Consider the following 16,204-nt stretch of genomic DNA (forward strand, 5'->3'; position numbering starts at 1 on the left):
GGCCTACAGTTGTGAACGTAACTCTGTATTTAGATACCTACATACCCGTTTTAGACATCCCTCGCCTAATTTAGGTACTTTGATTTTGCAACCTAGCTTTAATTCAGTGACTTCAGTGAGCTACCAGGCAGGCACACCAGTCTGCTATTTATCAATAGCAGGTTTGGAGCCTAGATTTTTTGATATACCCTCCTGACAACTCCATCACTCCGTAATGTCCCAGGAATTGTCATTATTCTCATGCTGTGACATGTAAAGAAACCCATTCCGGAAACAGGACAGAGTTTGCAACCTATACAGTTCTATCACTATGGCTCTGCAGTAGAGTTGGTTGGGAATTTTTCAACTAAATATTTTTTCGTCAGAAAAAGCCAATTTGTCAAAACCAAAACTTCATAGGGGAAGAGTCTTTTTCAGTGAATTTCTTGATTCAAAATATTTTTTAAAGAAGTTTAAAAATTGATGAAAAAAAATTGTTTTCCTGTTTTCAAAATGACTTTTTTGTTTTGAAATTTAAGCTAAGTAGAGGAAAATTAAAACTGATAAAAGTGTAAACAAAACATTTTAATTGACCCAAACAGAAAAAAAACAGCTTTTCAATTTGTGAAAATTTTCAAGGTTTCTCCTTTTGTCCTGATTTGAAATGGGGAAAAAAAATGAAATCTCAAAACTTCGGTAGGACAGGAAAACTTCCCCACCCAGCTTTACTCTGCAGTTCACTGGCTGGGCGTGGGGAAGGAGGCAAATAGCAAAGAGGTGGGGGAATTGGGAGGGTTGCTGAATACTTACTGCCTAGCTCAAGCAAGACTTGATGCAAGAGTCCCTTTTGCTGCACATACTGTAATTTAAAGTTTGGACGGTTTGATTTTGCCCCATAGTGACTTCTGATGCGCCTCTGATGAAAAACAGTCAAATGAAAGAGTCCCATTCAATTACATCATATAATGACAGACAGCTAAAAAGTGCTTATATACAAATGCTAGAAGTCTAAATAATAAGATGGGTGAACTAGCGTGCCTCATATTAAATTAGGATATTGATATAATAGGCATCACAGAAACTTGGTGGAATGAGGATAATCAATGGGACACGGTAATACCAGAGTACAAAATATATTGGAAGGATAGAACAGGTCATGCTGGTTGGGGAGTGGCACTATATATGAAAGAAAGTGTAGAATCAAATGAAGTAAAAATATTAAATGAACCATACTGTTCCATAGAATATCTATGGATAGTAATTCCATGCTCTAATAATAAGAATATAGCAGTAGGGTTATATTACCGACCACCTGACCAGGATGGTGATAGTGACTGTGAAATGCTCAGGGAGATTAGAGAGGCTATTAAAATAAAAAACTCAATAATACTGAAGGATTTTTACTATCCCCATATTGACTGGATACATGTCATCTCAGGACGGGATGCAGAGATAAAGTTTCTTGACACCTTAAATGACTGCTTCTTGGAGCAGCTAGTCCTGGAACCCACAAAAGGATAGGCAATTCTTGAATTAGTCCTAAGTGGAGCACAGGATTAGGTCCAAGAGGTGAATATAGCTGGACCGCTTGGTAATAGTGACCAAAATATAATTAAATTTAACATCCCTGTGACAGGGAAAACATCAGAGCAGCCCAACACCATAGCATTTAATTTCAGAAAGGGGGACTACACAAAAATGAGGAAGTTAGTTAAACAGAAATTAAAAGGTACAGTGCCAAAAATGAAAGTTAAATTCTAATGAGGAAAATAGAAAGGCACATAAACTCTGGCAAATGAAGTGTAAAAATACAATTAGGAAGGCCAAAAAAGAATTTGAGGAACAGCTAGCCAAAGACTCAAAAAGTAATAGCAAAAAAAAAAATTTTTTTTTACATACATCAGAAGCAGGAAGCTTGCTAAACAACCAATGAGGCCACTGGATGATCGAGATGCTAAAGGAGCACTCACGGAAGATAAGGCCATTGCAGAGAAAATAAATGAATTCTTTGCATTGGTCTTCATGGCTGAAGATGTGAGAGAGATTCCCAAACCTGAGCCATTCTTTTTAGGTGACAAATATGAGGAACTGTCCCAGATTGAGGTATCATTAGAGGAGGTTTTGGAACCAATTGATAAACTAAACAGTAATAAATCACCAGGACTAGATGGTATTCACCCAGGAGTTCTGAAGGAACGCAAATGTGAAATTGCAGAACTACTAACTGTAGTTTGTAACCTATCATTTAAATCAGCTTCTGTACAAAATGACTGGAGGGTAGCTAATGTGATGCTAATTTTTAAAAAGGGCTCCAGAGGTGACCCCAGCAATTTCAGACCAGTAAGCCTGACTTCAGTACTGGGCAAACTGGTTGAAACTATAGTAAAGAACAAAATAGTCAGATACATAGATGAACATAATTTCTTGGGAACATAAATTCATGGTTTTTATAAAGGGAAACCATGCCTCATCAATCTACTGGAATTCTTTGAGGAGGTCAACAAGCATGTGGACAATGGGAATCCAGTGGATATAGTAGTGTACTTAGATTTTCAGAAAGTTTTTGACAAGGTCCCTCACCAAAGGCTCTTAAGCAAAGTAAGCTGTCATGGATAAGAGGAAAGGCCCTCTCATGGATTGGTAATTGGTTAAAAGATAGGAAACAAAGAGTAGAAATAAATTATCAGTTTTCAGAATTGGTAAGAGAGGTAAACAGTGGTGACCCCAGGGGTCTGTACTGGGCCCATAGAATCATAGAAGATTAGAGTTGGAAGAGACCTCAGGAGGTCAACTAGTCCAACCCCCTGCTCAAAGCAGGACCAACGCCAACTAAATCATCCCAGCCAGGGCTTTGTCAAGCCAGGCCTTAAAAACCTCTAAGGATGGAGATTCCACAACCTCCCTAGGTAACCCATTCCAGTGCTTCACCACCCTCCTAGTGAAATAGTGTTTCCTAATATCCAACCTAGACATCCTCCACAGCAACTTGAGACAATTGCTCCTTATTCTGTCATATGCCACCACTGAGAACAGCCTCACTCCATCCTCTTTGGAACTCCCCTTCAGGTAGTTGAAGGCTGCTATCAAATCCCCTCCTCACTCTTCTCTTTTGCAGACTAAACATGTCCAGTTCCCTCAGCCTCTCCTCATAAGTCATGTGCCCCAGCCCTGATCATTTCTGTTGCCCTCTGCTGCATTCTCTCCAATTTGTCCACATCCTTTCTGTAGAGGGTGGCCCAAAACTGGACACAGTACTCCAGATGTGGCCTTACCAGTGCCGAATAGAGGGAAATAATCATTTCCCTCGATCTGCTGACAATGCTCTTTCTAATGCAGCCCAATATGACCAGTCCTATTCAACATATTCATAAATGATCTGGAAAAAGGGGTAAACAGTGAGGTGGCAAAATTTGCAGATGATACAAAACTACTTAAGATAGTTAAGTACAAAGTAGACTGTGAAGACTTATAAAGTGATCTCACAAAATTAGGTGACTGGGCAACAAATGGCAGATGAAATTCAGTATTGGTAAATGAAGAGTAATGCACATTGAAAAATATAATCCCAACTGTACGTATAAAATGATGGTGTCTAAATTAGCTGTTACCACTCAAGAAAGAGATCTTGGAGTCATTGTGGATAGTTCTCTGAAAACAGCCACTCAATGTGCATCGGCAGTCAAAAAAAGTGAATGGAATGTTGGGAATCATTAAGAAAGGGATAAATAATAAGACAGAAAATATCATATTGCCTCCATATAAATTCATGGCATGCTCATATCTTGAATATTGCGTGCAGATGTGGTTGTCCCATCTCAAAAAAAGATGTATTGGAATTGGAAAAGGTTCAGAAAAGGGCAACAAAAATGTTTAGAGGTATGGAACAGCTTCCATATGACTGGGCCTTTTCAGCTTGGAAAAGAGATGACTAAGGTGGGATATGATAGAGGTCTATAAAATCATGACTGGTGTGAAGAAGGTAAATAAGAACATGTTATTTACTCCTTCTCATAACATAAAAACTAGGGGTCACCAAATGAAATTAATAGGCTGCAGGTTGAAAACAAACAAAAGGAAGTATTTTTTCACACAACGCACAGTCAACCTGTGGAACTCCTTGCCAGAGGAAGGCCAAGACTATAACAGGGTTAAAAAAAGAACTGGATAAGTTCATGGAAGATAGGTCCATCAATGGCTATTAGCCAGGATGGGCAGGGATGGTGTCCCTAGCCTCTGTTTGCCAGAAGCTGGGAATGGGATACAGGGGATGGATCATTTGATGATTACTTGGTCTGTTCATTCCCTCTGGGGCACCTGGCATTGGCCACTATTGGAAGACAGGATACTGGGCTAGATGGACCTTTGGTCTAACCCAGTGTGGCCGTTCTTATGTTCTCTCATTTCCTGTCTCCCTCTCTTACAGGCTACAATCGGAATCGACTTCTTATCAAAAACCATGTACTTGGAAGATCGGACAGTAAGTGGCAGACGCTGCTGAACCGCTGACCATGCCAAAAGAAGTTCTGTGCAGACCCCTGTGGAAGAGGGAGCCACTAGCTATAATCCCTTCTTTGCTGTCCAAACCTACCCCAGCAAATACCCCAGCTGGGCCCCTCTCTTTCTCTTCGTGCTGCCAATGTTTGAATTTCACAGATGGCTTCACCCACAGTTTGGGTACTTAAGGGGACTGAAATCCCCTTCCCCTGCCTCCATGCACAGTAACTTCCCCCATGCGGCTTCGCTGCTGAGCTCCTCCACCCCACTTTGAGAAGTCACCTCACTAGTAGTGGGGTGCAAGGATGGCTGCATACCAGAATGACAGTTGTCGCCTCCCTTGAGCAGAGAGGGACAGTTGGGTTAGGGTGAACGTTGAACATTTCCACCAAGGACTGATCTCAGAGTACCAAAGCCCTAGGCCATCCAAGTCATCAGGAACCCACAGACACACGACTGTGCTGAAGGAGTCCAGTTGATTGACACACTTACATCAAACACCCCAAAGGAGGGAACTTTGACACAACAGCCAACTCTGTCCCAGCCCCGCACATAGAGCCTAGAGACCCCCGTCTCCACTGTCCTTCTGCTCCCCTCCACCCCATGGAGGCCCTGACCTTGTGTGGACAGGGTTCTGTCCCCACATGTATACACACGTCACACCCCATGAAAGTGCTTGGAACAATAACAGCCTTCGTATCAGGGGAAGCAAGGGCAGCTCCCTCCATGAGGCGCCAGGGGTACAAATTGCCACACAGGGGGAGGGGAGAGGCAATTAGATGGCCCTGTTTCCTCTCTTCCATGCTGGCTGGCTGCTCCGGGCAGGAGCATGGGGCAGTGTGTGCATTCCTGGGAGCACTGAGGGAGATTGGGCCTCCATTCCCTCTTGACTCTCCCCTTGGGGTGATGCACCTTCACACCCGCCCGTCCAGTCTACTTTAAGACCAGATTGGGCAGTCCATGGCCAGGTAGGCCACTCTCTCTTCTAACTCCCACGCAGGCCTTTCTGCCCCTGGAGAGCAATGATCACATGTAGCTAGCACCACAACTCACCCCAAATGGGCTGGAGAAGGGGAAGGGTTGTGCCAGCGAGGGGCATGTGCAGTGCCTCCCTGTGCAACCTGTGGGGTGGGACTGCCTGCTCCTAGTGCAGATCAGTGCTTTCAAGGCACAGTTGAGCCCTGAGGAGGTGGGAAGAAATGCCCTGGCTCTTCAGTTTTGCTGGACAAGGGCAAGAGGTTATCCCTACTGGCCAGCCATCCCCTGTAATCTGCCAGCTCACAGATCGTACAGAAAATGGCACTAGAAGGAAATCTGTTTCAAGTTTTTGATTTATTGATTTTGGGGGAAAATTTTGTACAAGGTAATGGGAGAAATGGAAGTGAAATGTAATGAGATGCTACAGCTTCATCCATAAACAGCCTCTCACCACTGTCACAGTGTTAATGCACTCAGAGACATCTGTCTTGGGTTTAATGGGCTGGTTCTATTTCAAACAGCACTCCAGTCTTTCTGATGAAATCCACTGCTCAGCCGCAGTCAGAGTGGAGGAGTGACTACAGGAAGGCATGGCTACATTCCTTCAAAGGGAATTTGTCTCCGACCCAAGAGTTGGAGGGTGAAGACAATTCAGCTCCCACAATTTTTTAAAAACATCATAGTCTTAGGCCTTTGAAATGGTGTGGGTAGACACAGTGCTCATGAATGTGAGGGACTAACCTCACAGCGCTGAGTCATTAGAATTCAAGTTGGCACTGAACAAGCTCCCCCTAACACAGCTCTGCCAGTGCACCAAGGTCCTGACCTGTAATACTAGGCCTGAGCAAGGACTGAGAATCATTGGATGGTGGGGATAGGGGAGATAAACAAATAGGGACTAGGCTGGGGCTCACCAAACTCATGTCTTCTAATGATCTAAGATTTGAAATCAGGTTTCCAGGGGTGATAGGCAACCATTTACTCAATACACACACTTAATTCCCTGTTTGCACCTCTCTTTCGGGTTCAGGTTTTCATATGCATCCTTTCACCAGTGGACTCCACCCCTGCCCAAGGAGAATGAGCCTTTTCGTGTCCAGCCTCCATCTCACTTCTCGACAATTGGACGCCAGCTGTGACCTGGGATTCCTCATACAGCCGCATTTTTCTTTAGTCAGAGGAGTTGTTCCATAGGAGACAGGGGCTGGAATTTTCAATGGGGCCCAAAGGAGTTGATGTTCAGTGGGGAATGTGGTGCCTAATTCCCTTAAATTCTTTTGGCTTACAGATGTATTTCCAGAGGCAGGTATAAATATGCAGGCAAGAATCAGTCTAGAGATAACAAGGTTAGTTCAATCAGGGAGGACGGGGCCCTCTTCTAGCAGTTGAGGTGTGAACACCAAGGGAGGAGAAACTGCTTTTGTAGTTGGCTAGCCATTCACAGTCTTTGTTTAATCCTGAGCTGATGGTATCAAATTTGCAAATGAACTGAAGCTCAGCAGTTTCTCTTTGGAGTCTGGTCCTGAAGTTTTTTTGCTGCAGAATGGCTACCTTTAAATCTGCTATTGTGTGTCCAGGGAGACTGAAATGTTCTCCTACAGGTTTTTGTATATTGTCATTCCTAATATCTGACTTGTGTCCATTTACCCTTTTACGTAGTGACTGTCCAGTTTGGCCGATGTAAATAGCAGAGGGGTATTGCTGGCACATGATGGTGTATATTACATTGGTGGACGTGCAGATGAATGAACCGGTGATGTTGTGGCTGATCTGGTTAGGTCCTGTGATGGTGTCACTGGTGTAGATATGTGGGCAGAGTCGGCATCGAGGTTTCTTGCATAGATTGGTTCCTGAGTTAGAGTTACTATGGTGCGATGTGTGGTTGCTGGTGAGGATATGCTTAAGGTTGGCGGGTTGTCTGTGGGTGAGGACTGGCCTGCCTCCCAAGGCCTGTGAAAGCGAGGTATCGTTGTCCAGGATGGGTTGTAGATCACTGATGATGCGTTGGAGAGGTTTTAGCTGAGGATGTAGGTGATGGCCAGTGGAGTTCTGTTGGTTTTTTTCTTGGGCTTGTCTTGCAGCAGGAAGCTTCTGGGTGCACGTCTGGCTCTGTTGATTTGTTGATTTGTTTCCTTATTTCCTCGTGTGGGTAGCATAGTTTTGAGAATGCTTGGTGAAGATCTTGTAGGTGTTGGTCTCTGTCTGAGGGGTTGTAGCAAATGCGGTTGTACCTCAGCGCTTGGCTGTAGACAATGGATCGTGTGGTGTGTCCGTGTGGTGAGGTTGATGGTGGGGTGGAAGCTAATAACCCTGCCATTATAATGTCATACAACCCTGACATTATAATCAAAGAGGCTGATAAAGGAGGTGCTGTTGTCATCATGAACAGGTCTGACTACCAAAAGGAGGCTGCCAGACAACTCTCCAATACCAAATTCTACAGGCCACTTTTCTTCAGATCCCACTGAGGAATATACTAAGAAACTGCACCATCTACTCAGGACACTCCCTACACTAACACAGGAACAAATCAACATACCCTTAGAGCCCCAATCTGGGTCATTCTATCTATTACCCAAGATCCACAAACCTGGAAATCCTGGACACCCCATCATCATTGGAATTGGCACTCTCACTGAAGGACTGTCCGGATATGTGGATACTCTACTCAGACCCTACGCCACCAGCACTCCCAGCTATCTCCGTGACAGCACTGATTTCCTGAGAAAACTACAATGCATTGGTGATCTTCCAGAAAACACCATCCTAGCCACCATGGATGTGGAGGCTTTCTACACAAACATCCCCCACACAGCTGGAATACAAGCTGTCAGGAACAGTATGTTGATGCCACCGCTGAGCTCTGTGATTTTATCCTCACACACAATTATTTCAAATTTGGTGACAATATATACCTCCAGACCAGTAGCACCGCTATGGGCACCCACATGGCCTATGCCAACATTTTTATGACTGACCAGGAACAACGCTTCCTCAGCTCTCATCCACTCACTCCCCTTCTCTACCTACGCTACATTGATGACATCTTCATCATCTGGACCCATGAGAAGGAGACTATGGAAGAATTCCACCACAATTTCAACAGCTTCCACCCACCATCAACCTCAGCCGGGACCAATCTACACGGGAGGTCCACTTCCTAGACACCACGGTACAAATAAGTGACGGTCACGTCAACACCACCCTATACCGAAAACCCACCGACCGCTATGCCTACCTTCATGCCTCCAACTTCCATCCTGGACACACCACACGATCCATTGTCTACAGCCAAGCGCTGAGGTACAACCGCATTTGCTACAACCCCTCAGACAGAGACCAACACCTACAAGATCTTCACCAAGCATTCTCAAAACTATGCTACCCACACGAGGAAATAAGGAAACAAATCAACAGAGCCAGACGAGTACCCAGAAGCCTCCTGCTGCAAGACAAGCCCAAGAAAAAAACCAACAGAACTCCACTGGCCATCACCTACAGTTCTCAGCTAAAACCTCTCTAACGCATCATCAGTGATCTACAACCCATCCTGGACGACGATACCTCACTTTCACAGGCCTTGGGAGGCAGGCCAGTCCTCACCCACAGACAACCCGCCAACCTTAAGCATATTCTCACCAGCAACCACACACCACACCATAGTAACTCTAACTCAGGAACCAATCCATGCAACAAACCTCGATGCCAACTCTGCCCACATATCTACACCAGTGACACCATCACAGGACCTAACCAGATCAGCCACAACATCACCAGTGTTCATTCACCTGCACGTCCACCAATGTAATATACACCATCATGTGCCAGCAATACCCCTCTGCTATTTACATCGGCCAAACTGGACAGTCACTACGTAAAAGGGTAAATGGACACAAGTCAGATATTAGGAATGACAATATACAAAAACCTGTAGGAGAACATTTCAGTCTCCCTGGACATACAATAGCAGATTTAAAGGTAGCCATTCTGCAGCAAAAAAACTTCAGGACCAGACTCCAAAGAGAAACTGCTGAGCTTCAGTTCATTTGCAAATTTAATACCATCAGCTCAGGATTAAACAAAGACTGTGAATGGCTAGCCAACTACAAAAGCAGTTTCTCCTCCCTTGGTGTTCACACCTCAACTGCTAGAAGAGGGCCCCATCCTCCCTGATTGAACTAACCTTGTTATCTCTAGACTGATTCTTGCCTGCATATTTATACCTGCCTCTGGAAATTTCCACTACATGCATCCGACGAAGTGGGTATTCACCCCGAAAGCATATGCTCCAATACCTCTGTTAATCTGTAAAGTGCCACAGGACTCTTTGTCGCTTTTTACAGATCCAGACTAACGCGGCTACCCCTTTGATACTTAAATTCTTTTGGAAATCTCAGTCTAGATTAGTTATTGGATTATTAATTGGCTATGGAGCCTTTTGTGCGCCAGTAGAAATCCATCCCACGTTGGCCATGACCTGTTTGGCCTGGGTGACCAGAGTTGGTGGCTTCACTCCAGTTCCCAGTGGACCGATGTTCATATTCTCCAAACCACCCTCATGACTGGCACTAGTTGACCTCTTTGGCTATGTCTACACAGCCCATGACAGCGAGCCTCCCAGTCCTCAGGTCTGCAAGCCTCATGTTATCTTGCTTAACCTAGCTGTGGAGACAGCGCTTTGAAGTTGTGGCTCAAGCTGGAGCTTGGGCTAATCTCTGCCTCAGCTTCTGAGCCCAAGGTCCAGCGCAAGCTGCTATGTCCACACTACCATTTGTAGCACAGGCCTGAATCTGTCAACCTGGGCTGGGAGGTTCGCTGGCGCAGGCTGTGTAGATATGGCCTTTGCTGCTAGGGCAACAAACTTCATAGGCAGGGAGACCGAACTCCTCTTTGAGCCCTAGGGAAGGTCCTTCCCAAGTAGGTTTGAGGCACACAGCTGGGATAGCGTGGGGAGGCTTGCACTGCCACTGCCTGGGCTGTAACGGTTCTGAGGAGAAAAGGAGAACTTCACTCGCCAGGGTTGTCAATCTAGCACTAAAACATGTATAGTTATTCCATCTCCATGTTCCTGCAGTCCTGGGCTCCCTCTCACTGCTTCGCCAGCTGAGGAGAGCAGGATGAAAAATTTTCAACTGGAAAAAAATGCAGATTTGGAGACACTGAAACATTTTGCAGATTTGTGTCATTTCTGCCAAATTGTTTGTGTCAAAACCCTCCCCCCAGCCCAAAAACCTGAAAAAGACCAAACATTTTGGTTAGAAGGTTTTGAAATGAAACAATTTGATTTTTTATTCAAAATGACCTTGTTATGAAAAGTCCTTCAATGTTTTATTTTAAAAATGTTTTAAAGAATGCTTAGCATTTTGTTCAACCCATAACAAACATTTATTTTTTTTAACTTTTCGATTTGCCAAAATTTTGAAAAATTCATTTTCGGGTCAACTTGAAACTAATTTTTTCCCCAAAATTGCCAGCAAATCGAAAAATCCCTTATGCCTCTATTCACACTCCTGTAACAGCTCCTATTTCTATACCGTGCCCTTTCATTGCTCCAAACAGCTTAACGAAGTTTGGACTTCACCCACACTTGAAATGTAGTTCCTTCTGGGATGGAACATGGCAGCCACTTAACAGCACCCAGCAACACTTCCTAACAGACTAGGACAGGAAATGAGGACTGCAATATTTCCAAATGGAACGCCAAAGGGAATGTTAAAGATAGATGAAGAGAGAGTCGCAAAACTGTTGTCTGAGGCTGGGAGTTTCAACGCAACCTGTGGAAGTTAGCAGCCTGAGTCTCATTGGCACTGATCTCCCTTGGGCTCTTTAGAAAACTCCACCCTAACCACCTCTCCTGTTCTTCCCTTCTGCCTTCACCACTCAATTCCTCCTTTCTTTTTGTTTCTCCTGCTAATTGTTTGTCTCTCATCTGCCCCCTCCCCCGGCAGGTCCGATTGCAGCTCTGGGACACGGCGGGCCAGGAGAGGTTCCGAAGCCTGATCCCCAGCTACATTCGTGACTCAACAGTGGCCGTGGTTGTCTATGACATCACAAGTGAGTCATGCTTTCCGTCCCAATGTCCGTGTGCCCATGCTTGGTGCTGGAATGGCAGATGCTACTCCGCTGCTACCCAGCGTGGATGTGGGCCACCATTTAGGAAGGCAGTAATGCAGGGCAGGGAGCCAGAATCGTCTCCAAAGCAGGGATGTACTGCAAAAAATGCTGTGCAGTGGGGAGGGGTAAGTGCAGACGAGAGGGAAATCAAAGTTGTCTAGAACCTCAGATACATACAAGGTCTCCTACAGCTCCAGTATGGCCAAGCTCTGCTCAGCGCAGGACCTGAGGGGGTGCTGGATAGCAAATGTGGCTGATCATCAACTTTGCATTCCCCTGGTTCCTGAGGCGCTCTAAATTGTGCCTCTTAAGACAGACTCCAGGGGGCTGCCACGCCAACCAGGGATGGCCTATTAGGGCAGCTTTACAGCCCTTGGCTCTGTGGGTCTGGGAGCTGGTCCCAAAGGCTCTCAGAGTCTAGCTGGGGGAGTCTTGGCCGTCAGCGTAAAGTGGCTGAAAACTGCAACCGGAGCTGTAGTGGGAGTGCTTGGCACAGGGGTGCAGGCCTGCACGAGGTGTAGGGAGGTGGAGGATCCATCCCCAGGGATCTCGTGTAGTCACTCTTTTTTATTGTTATTTCTACTACCTTGGGGCTAGGCGCTATACGAACACACGGTTTTACTGGTTTAGACACAGAAGGTCCCTCATCTTCCCCCCACAGAGTCCCCATGTCAGTGCGTAGTGAGTGTAGTGTGTAGTGAATCAGAGGGCATGTTCTCATAGTGAACAGCACTGGCTACTCCCCTCTCCAGAGCTCGTGAACACTGGTTGGGGGACAGCCTGTACTTGAAGGTGACCCAAGGACATCCCTTGTTCCAAGGCCAGTGCCCAGGAGTACCTGTCCCTGCTGGCTATGCAGCAGAACTCAGCTGGCTCCCATAGGTCTTGTGCAGGGCAGAGCATTGGGCAGGCTATGGAACTGGCTTGCTTCAGTGCTTTTGTTACATTTAATTAAACAATTGGCTAATGAGTCCGGAACTGTGTTTTTATACCACAGATGTAACACAGAACAAGGGAGATAGTAGGTACAGGACAAGGAACCAAGGGGCACTGTGAAGTGGAACTGGACTCATAAGAGCTGCCACTCTGGGTCAGACCATGATCCATCTTCCCCAGTATTCTATCTCCAACAGTGGCCCATACCAGAGCTTCAGGAGGAGTGTACAGAACAGGGTAATTATGGAACAATCCACTTCGTCTTCCACTCCTGGCTGCTGGCAGTCAAGCATAGGGTTTAATCCCTGACCATCCTGGCTAATAGCCATTGGTGGACCTGTCCTTCATGAACTTATTCAATTCTTTTTTGAACCCAGTTATACTTTTGGCCTTCACAATGTCCCATGGCAATGAGTTCCAGAGGTTGACTGTATGTTGTGTGAAAAAGTACTTTCTCTTGTTTGAATTAATTTAATTGATAATCCCTGATTTTTGTATTGTGGGAAAGAGTAAATAACACTTCTGTATTCACTTTCCCCCCACTGATTGGCATTTTATAGACTTCTATCATCATATCCCCGTGTAGTTGTCTCTTTTCTAAGCTGAACAGCCCTAATCTTTTTAGTCTCTCCTCGTATGGAAGGCGTTCCATACCCCTATTCATCTTTGTTGTCCTTCTCTGAACCTTTTCCAGTCCTACTGTGTTCTTTTTGAGATGGGGTGATCAGAACTGGACACAGTATTCAAGATGTGTGTGCACCATGACTTTATATAGTGACATTATGCTATTTTCAGTCTTATTTTCTATCTCTTTCCTAAGAATTCCTAACATACTGTAAGCCTTTTTGACCATTGCTGTGCACTGAATGGAAGTTTTCAGAGAACTGTCCACAATGATTCCAACATCTTTCTTGGGTGGTAACAGCTAATTTAGAACCCATCATTTTATACATATAGAGGGATTGTTTTCCAATGTGCATTATTTTGCACTTATCCATCCTGAATTTCTTTGGCCATTTTGTTGCCCAGTCCCCCTGTTTTGTGAGATCCCTCTGTAACACCTCACAGTCTGCTTTGGACTTGTCTTGGAATAATTTTGTAACATCTGCAAACTTTGCTATTTCACCCCCTTTTCCAGATCATTAATGAATAGGTTGAACAGCACAGGTCCCAGGAAAGATCCTTGGGGAACCCTCCTGTTCACCTCTCTCCATTGTAAAAATTGACCATTTATTCCTATCCTTTTTTTCCTGTATTTTAACCAGTTACTGACCCATAAGAGGACCTTCCCTCTTATCCCATGACTACTTAGTTTCCTTAGGAGCCTTTGGTGAGGGACCTTGTCAAAGGCTTTCTGAAAGTCCAAGTATACTATATTGACTGGATCACCCTTCTCCACATGCTTGTTGACTCCCTCAGAGAATTCTAATAGATTTCCCTTTACAAAAGCCGTGTTGATTCTTCCCTAATAGATTGTGTTTCTTTGTGTGTGTGATGACTTTGTTCTTTACTAGAGTTTCTACCAATTTGACTGGTACTGAAGCCAGGCTCACTGGCCTGTAATTGCGAGGATCTCCTTTGGAGCCCTTTTCAAAACTCGGCTTTACATTAGCTACCTTCCAGTCATCTGATACAGAAGCTGATTTACGTGATAGGTTACATACCACAGTTAGTAGTTCTGCAATTTCACATGTGAGTTCCTTCAGAACTCTTGGGTGAATACTATCTGGTCCTGACAACTCATTACTGTTTAGTTTGTCAGTCGGTTCTAAAACCTCTTATATTGATGAATCAGTCTGGGACAATACTTCAGCTCTGTTGCCCAAAAAGAATAGCTCTGATGTGGGAATCTCCCTCACATTGTCTGCAGTGAAGACAGATGCAAAGAATTCATTTAGCTTCTCTGCAAAGGCCTTGTCTTCACTGAGTGCTCATTTAACACATTTGTTGTCTAATGCCCCCACTGCCTGTTAGTTTTTGCATCTTTAGTAAGTTGCTTCTCAAATTCCTTCTTGCCCTGCCTTGTTACACTTCTACATTTTATTTGCCAGAATTGATGCTCCTTACGCTTTTCCTTATTAGGATTTGACTTCAAAAATGTAAATGATGCTTTTTCCCTCAGCATGGTCACTAATCAACATCACCTCGAATAGAGGCTCCCCAGGGCAGAAACTGTGCCTTTATTTTCACTGCCAAGTACCATTCATCCCTATGATGCTAGAGACAAATATACTCCATTCTGAACTATTCTTTGATGCCTGAGTTTCCCCCACCCATTTGCTGTCTCAGAAAGGGTTGTCTGTTTCTGCTCAGTTGTGTGCAGGTCTGAGATGTACTCCAGAGTCCTTCACATGGCCAGCAGCAGCACTGAAGCACAGCTGTAACTGGTATGATCTAGTGTAAGTGGTACAAACGAGCTTAGGAGCTACAAAGGACTTCTCATGCTTACTCCTGAAGGAAGAAACATCATAGGAAAGGGACCGTGTGCACTGCTCAGATGGATGGGCCTGTAGGCAGTGAGCTAGATCCTATCTTCATGGAGAGTGGCACTGCATGTAGGGCTGGCCAGCCACAGTCCACCTTTCTCAATGTCCATTCCATAACTAGGAAGAGGATGCCTCAGAAGTGATTGATTTGTAAATCTCTGCATCCATCCAAGGGCAGGTGATTTCACGGGAAAGACAGTTGGTCTGTCATGTCATCAGATGCTCGACAAACATGTCTAGGATTTATTTCTTGGACAGAAATGCTGGGATAGATCCTCAGTGGGTGTGAATCGCCGCAGCTCCATTGAAGTCAATAGCACTATGTTGATTGATGCCCACTGAGGAACTAGCCCATCATATGATATAGCTCACAGATTGAATCATACAAGACATCAGTGAGAAGAATGCTTGTACTCTTCATAGCTAGCTGCGTGTTTATTTTTGTAAAATTCTATTAGAGATTTGCTATGTCAGAAGAGCCACGTTTAGATAAGAACATAAGAATGGCCCTACTGGGTCAGGCCAATGGTCCATCTAGCCCAGTATCTGTCTTCCGACAGTGGACAATGCCAGGTGCCCCAGAGGGAATGAACAGAACAGGCAATCATCAAGTGATCCATTCCCTGTCTCTCATTCCCAGCTTCTGGCAAACTGAGACTAGGGACACCATCCCTGCCTATCCTGGCTAATAGCATTGGTGGACCTAGAACATTTGTGTTCTTTGTGTTCATACACTTGTGGAACACGAGCAGCTACACAACATCCCAGCAGTAAGCAGTGGAACAGTTATATCAGATAGGATGCTACCACAGAGAACCAAAGTCATGCCTGGAGTAACTCCGTTGGCCTCAGCAGAGCCACAGTCAGGATGGAAGTGACACATAGGACCTGATCTGCTAGTGCTTTGCCCCCTGTACTGCACAAGTCAGACCTCTCCCATGCTAATTGATTGCACCCAGCACCCAGTTTTCTCAGGCATAAATGAGGATACATGGCAGTGGAGAATCAGGCCCCTGGTGTGTATTATTCCTAACCCTATAGTTCTAAGATGACCTGCTCTTAGGGTCCCATCTAGGGTGACCAGATGCCCCAATTTTATAGGGACAGTCACGATTTTTGGGTCTTTTTCTTATATAGGCTCCTATTACCCCCTACCCCCATCCTGATTTTTCATATTTGCTGTCTGGTCACCCTAGTCCCATCCCTGAAGCCTCTCC

General features: G+C 45.0%; 1 protein-coding gene across 1 annotated transcript in view; it reads left to right on the forward strand.

Moving 5' to 3' along the window:
- RAB6B (RAB6B, member RAS oncogene family) overlaps positions 1-16,204 on the forward strand; it is a 146,223-nt gene that overhangs the window by 97,351 nt on the left and 32,668 nt on the right. The window contains exons 3-4 of the mRNA XM_005303633.5: positions 4,403-4,456; positions 11,400-11,505. Coding sequence (XP_005303690.1) covers positions 4,403-4,456; positions 11,400-11,505 — 160 coding nt within the window. The remainder of the gene's footprint in view (positions 1-4,402; positions 4,457-11,399; positions 11,506-16,204) is intronic.

Source organism: Chrysemys picta, chromosome 9 (assembly GCF_011386835.1).
Source record: "Chrysemys picta bellii isolate R12L10 chromosome 9, ASM1138683v2, whole genome shotgun sequence".
Lineage (NCBI taxonomy): Eukaryota > Metazoa > Chordata > Testudines > Emydidae > Chrysemys > Chrysemys picta.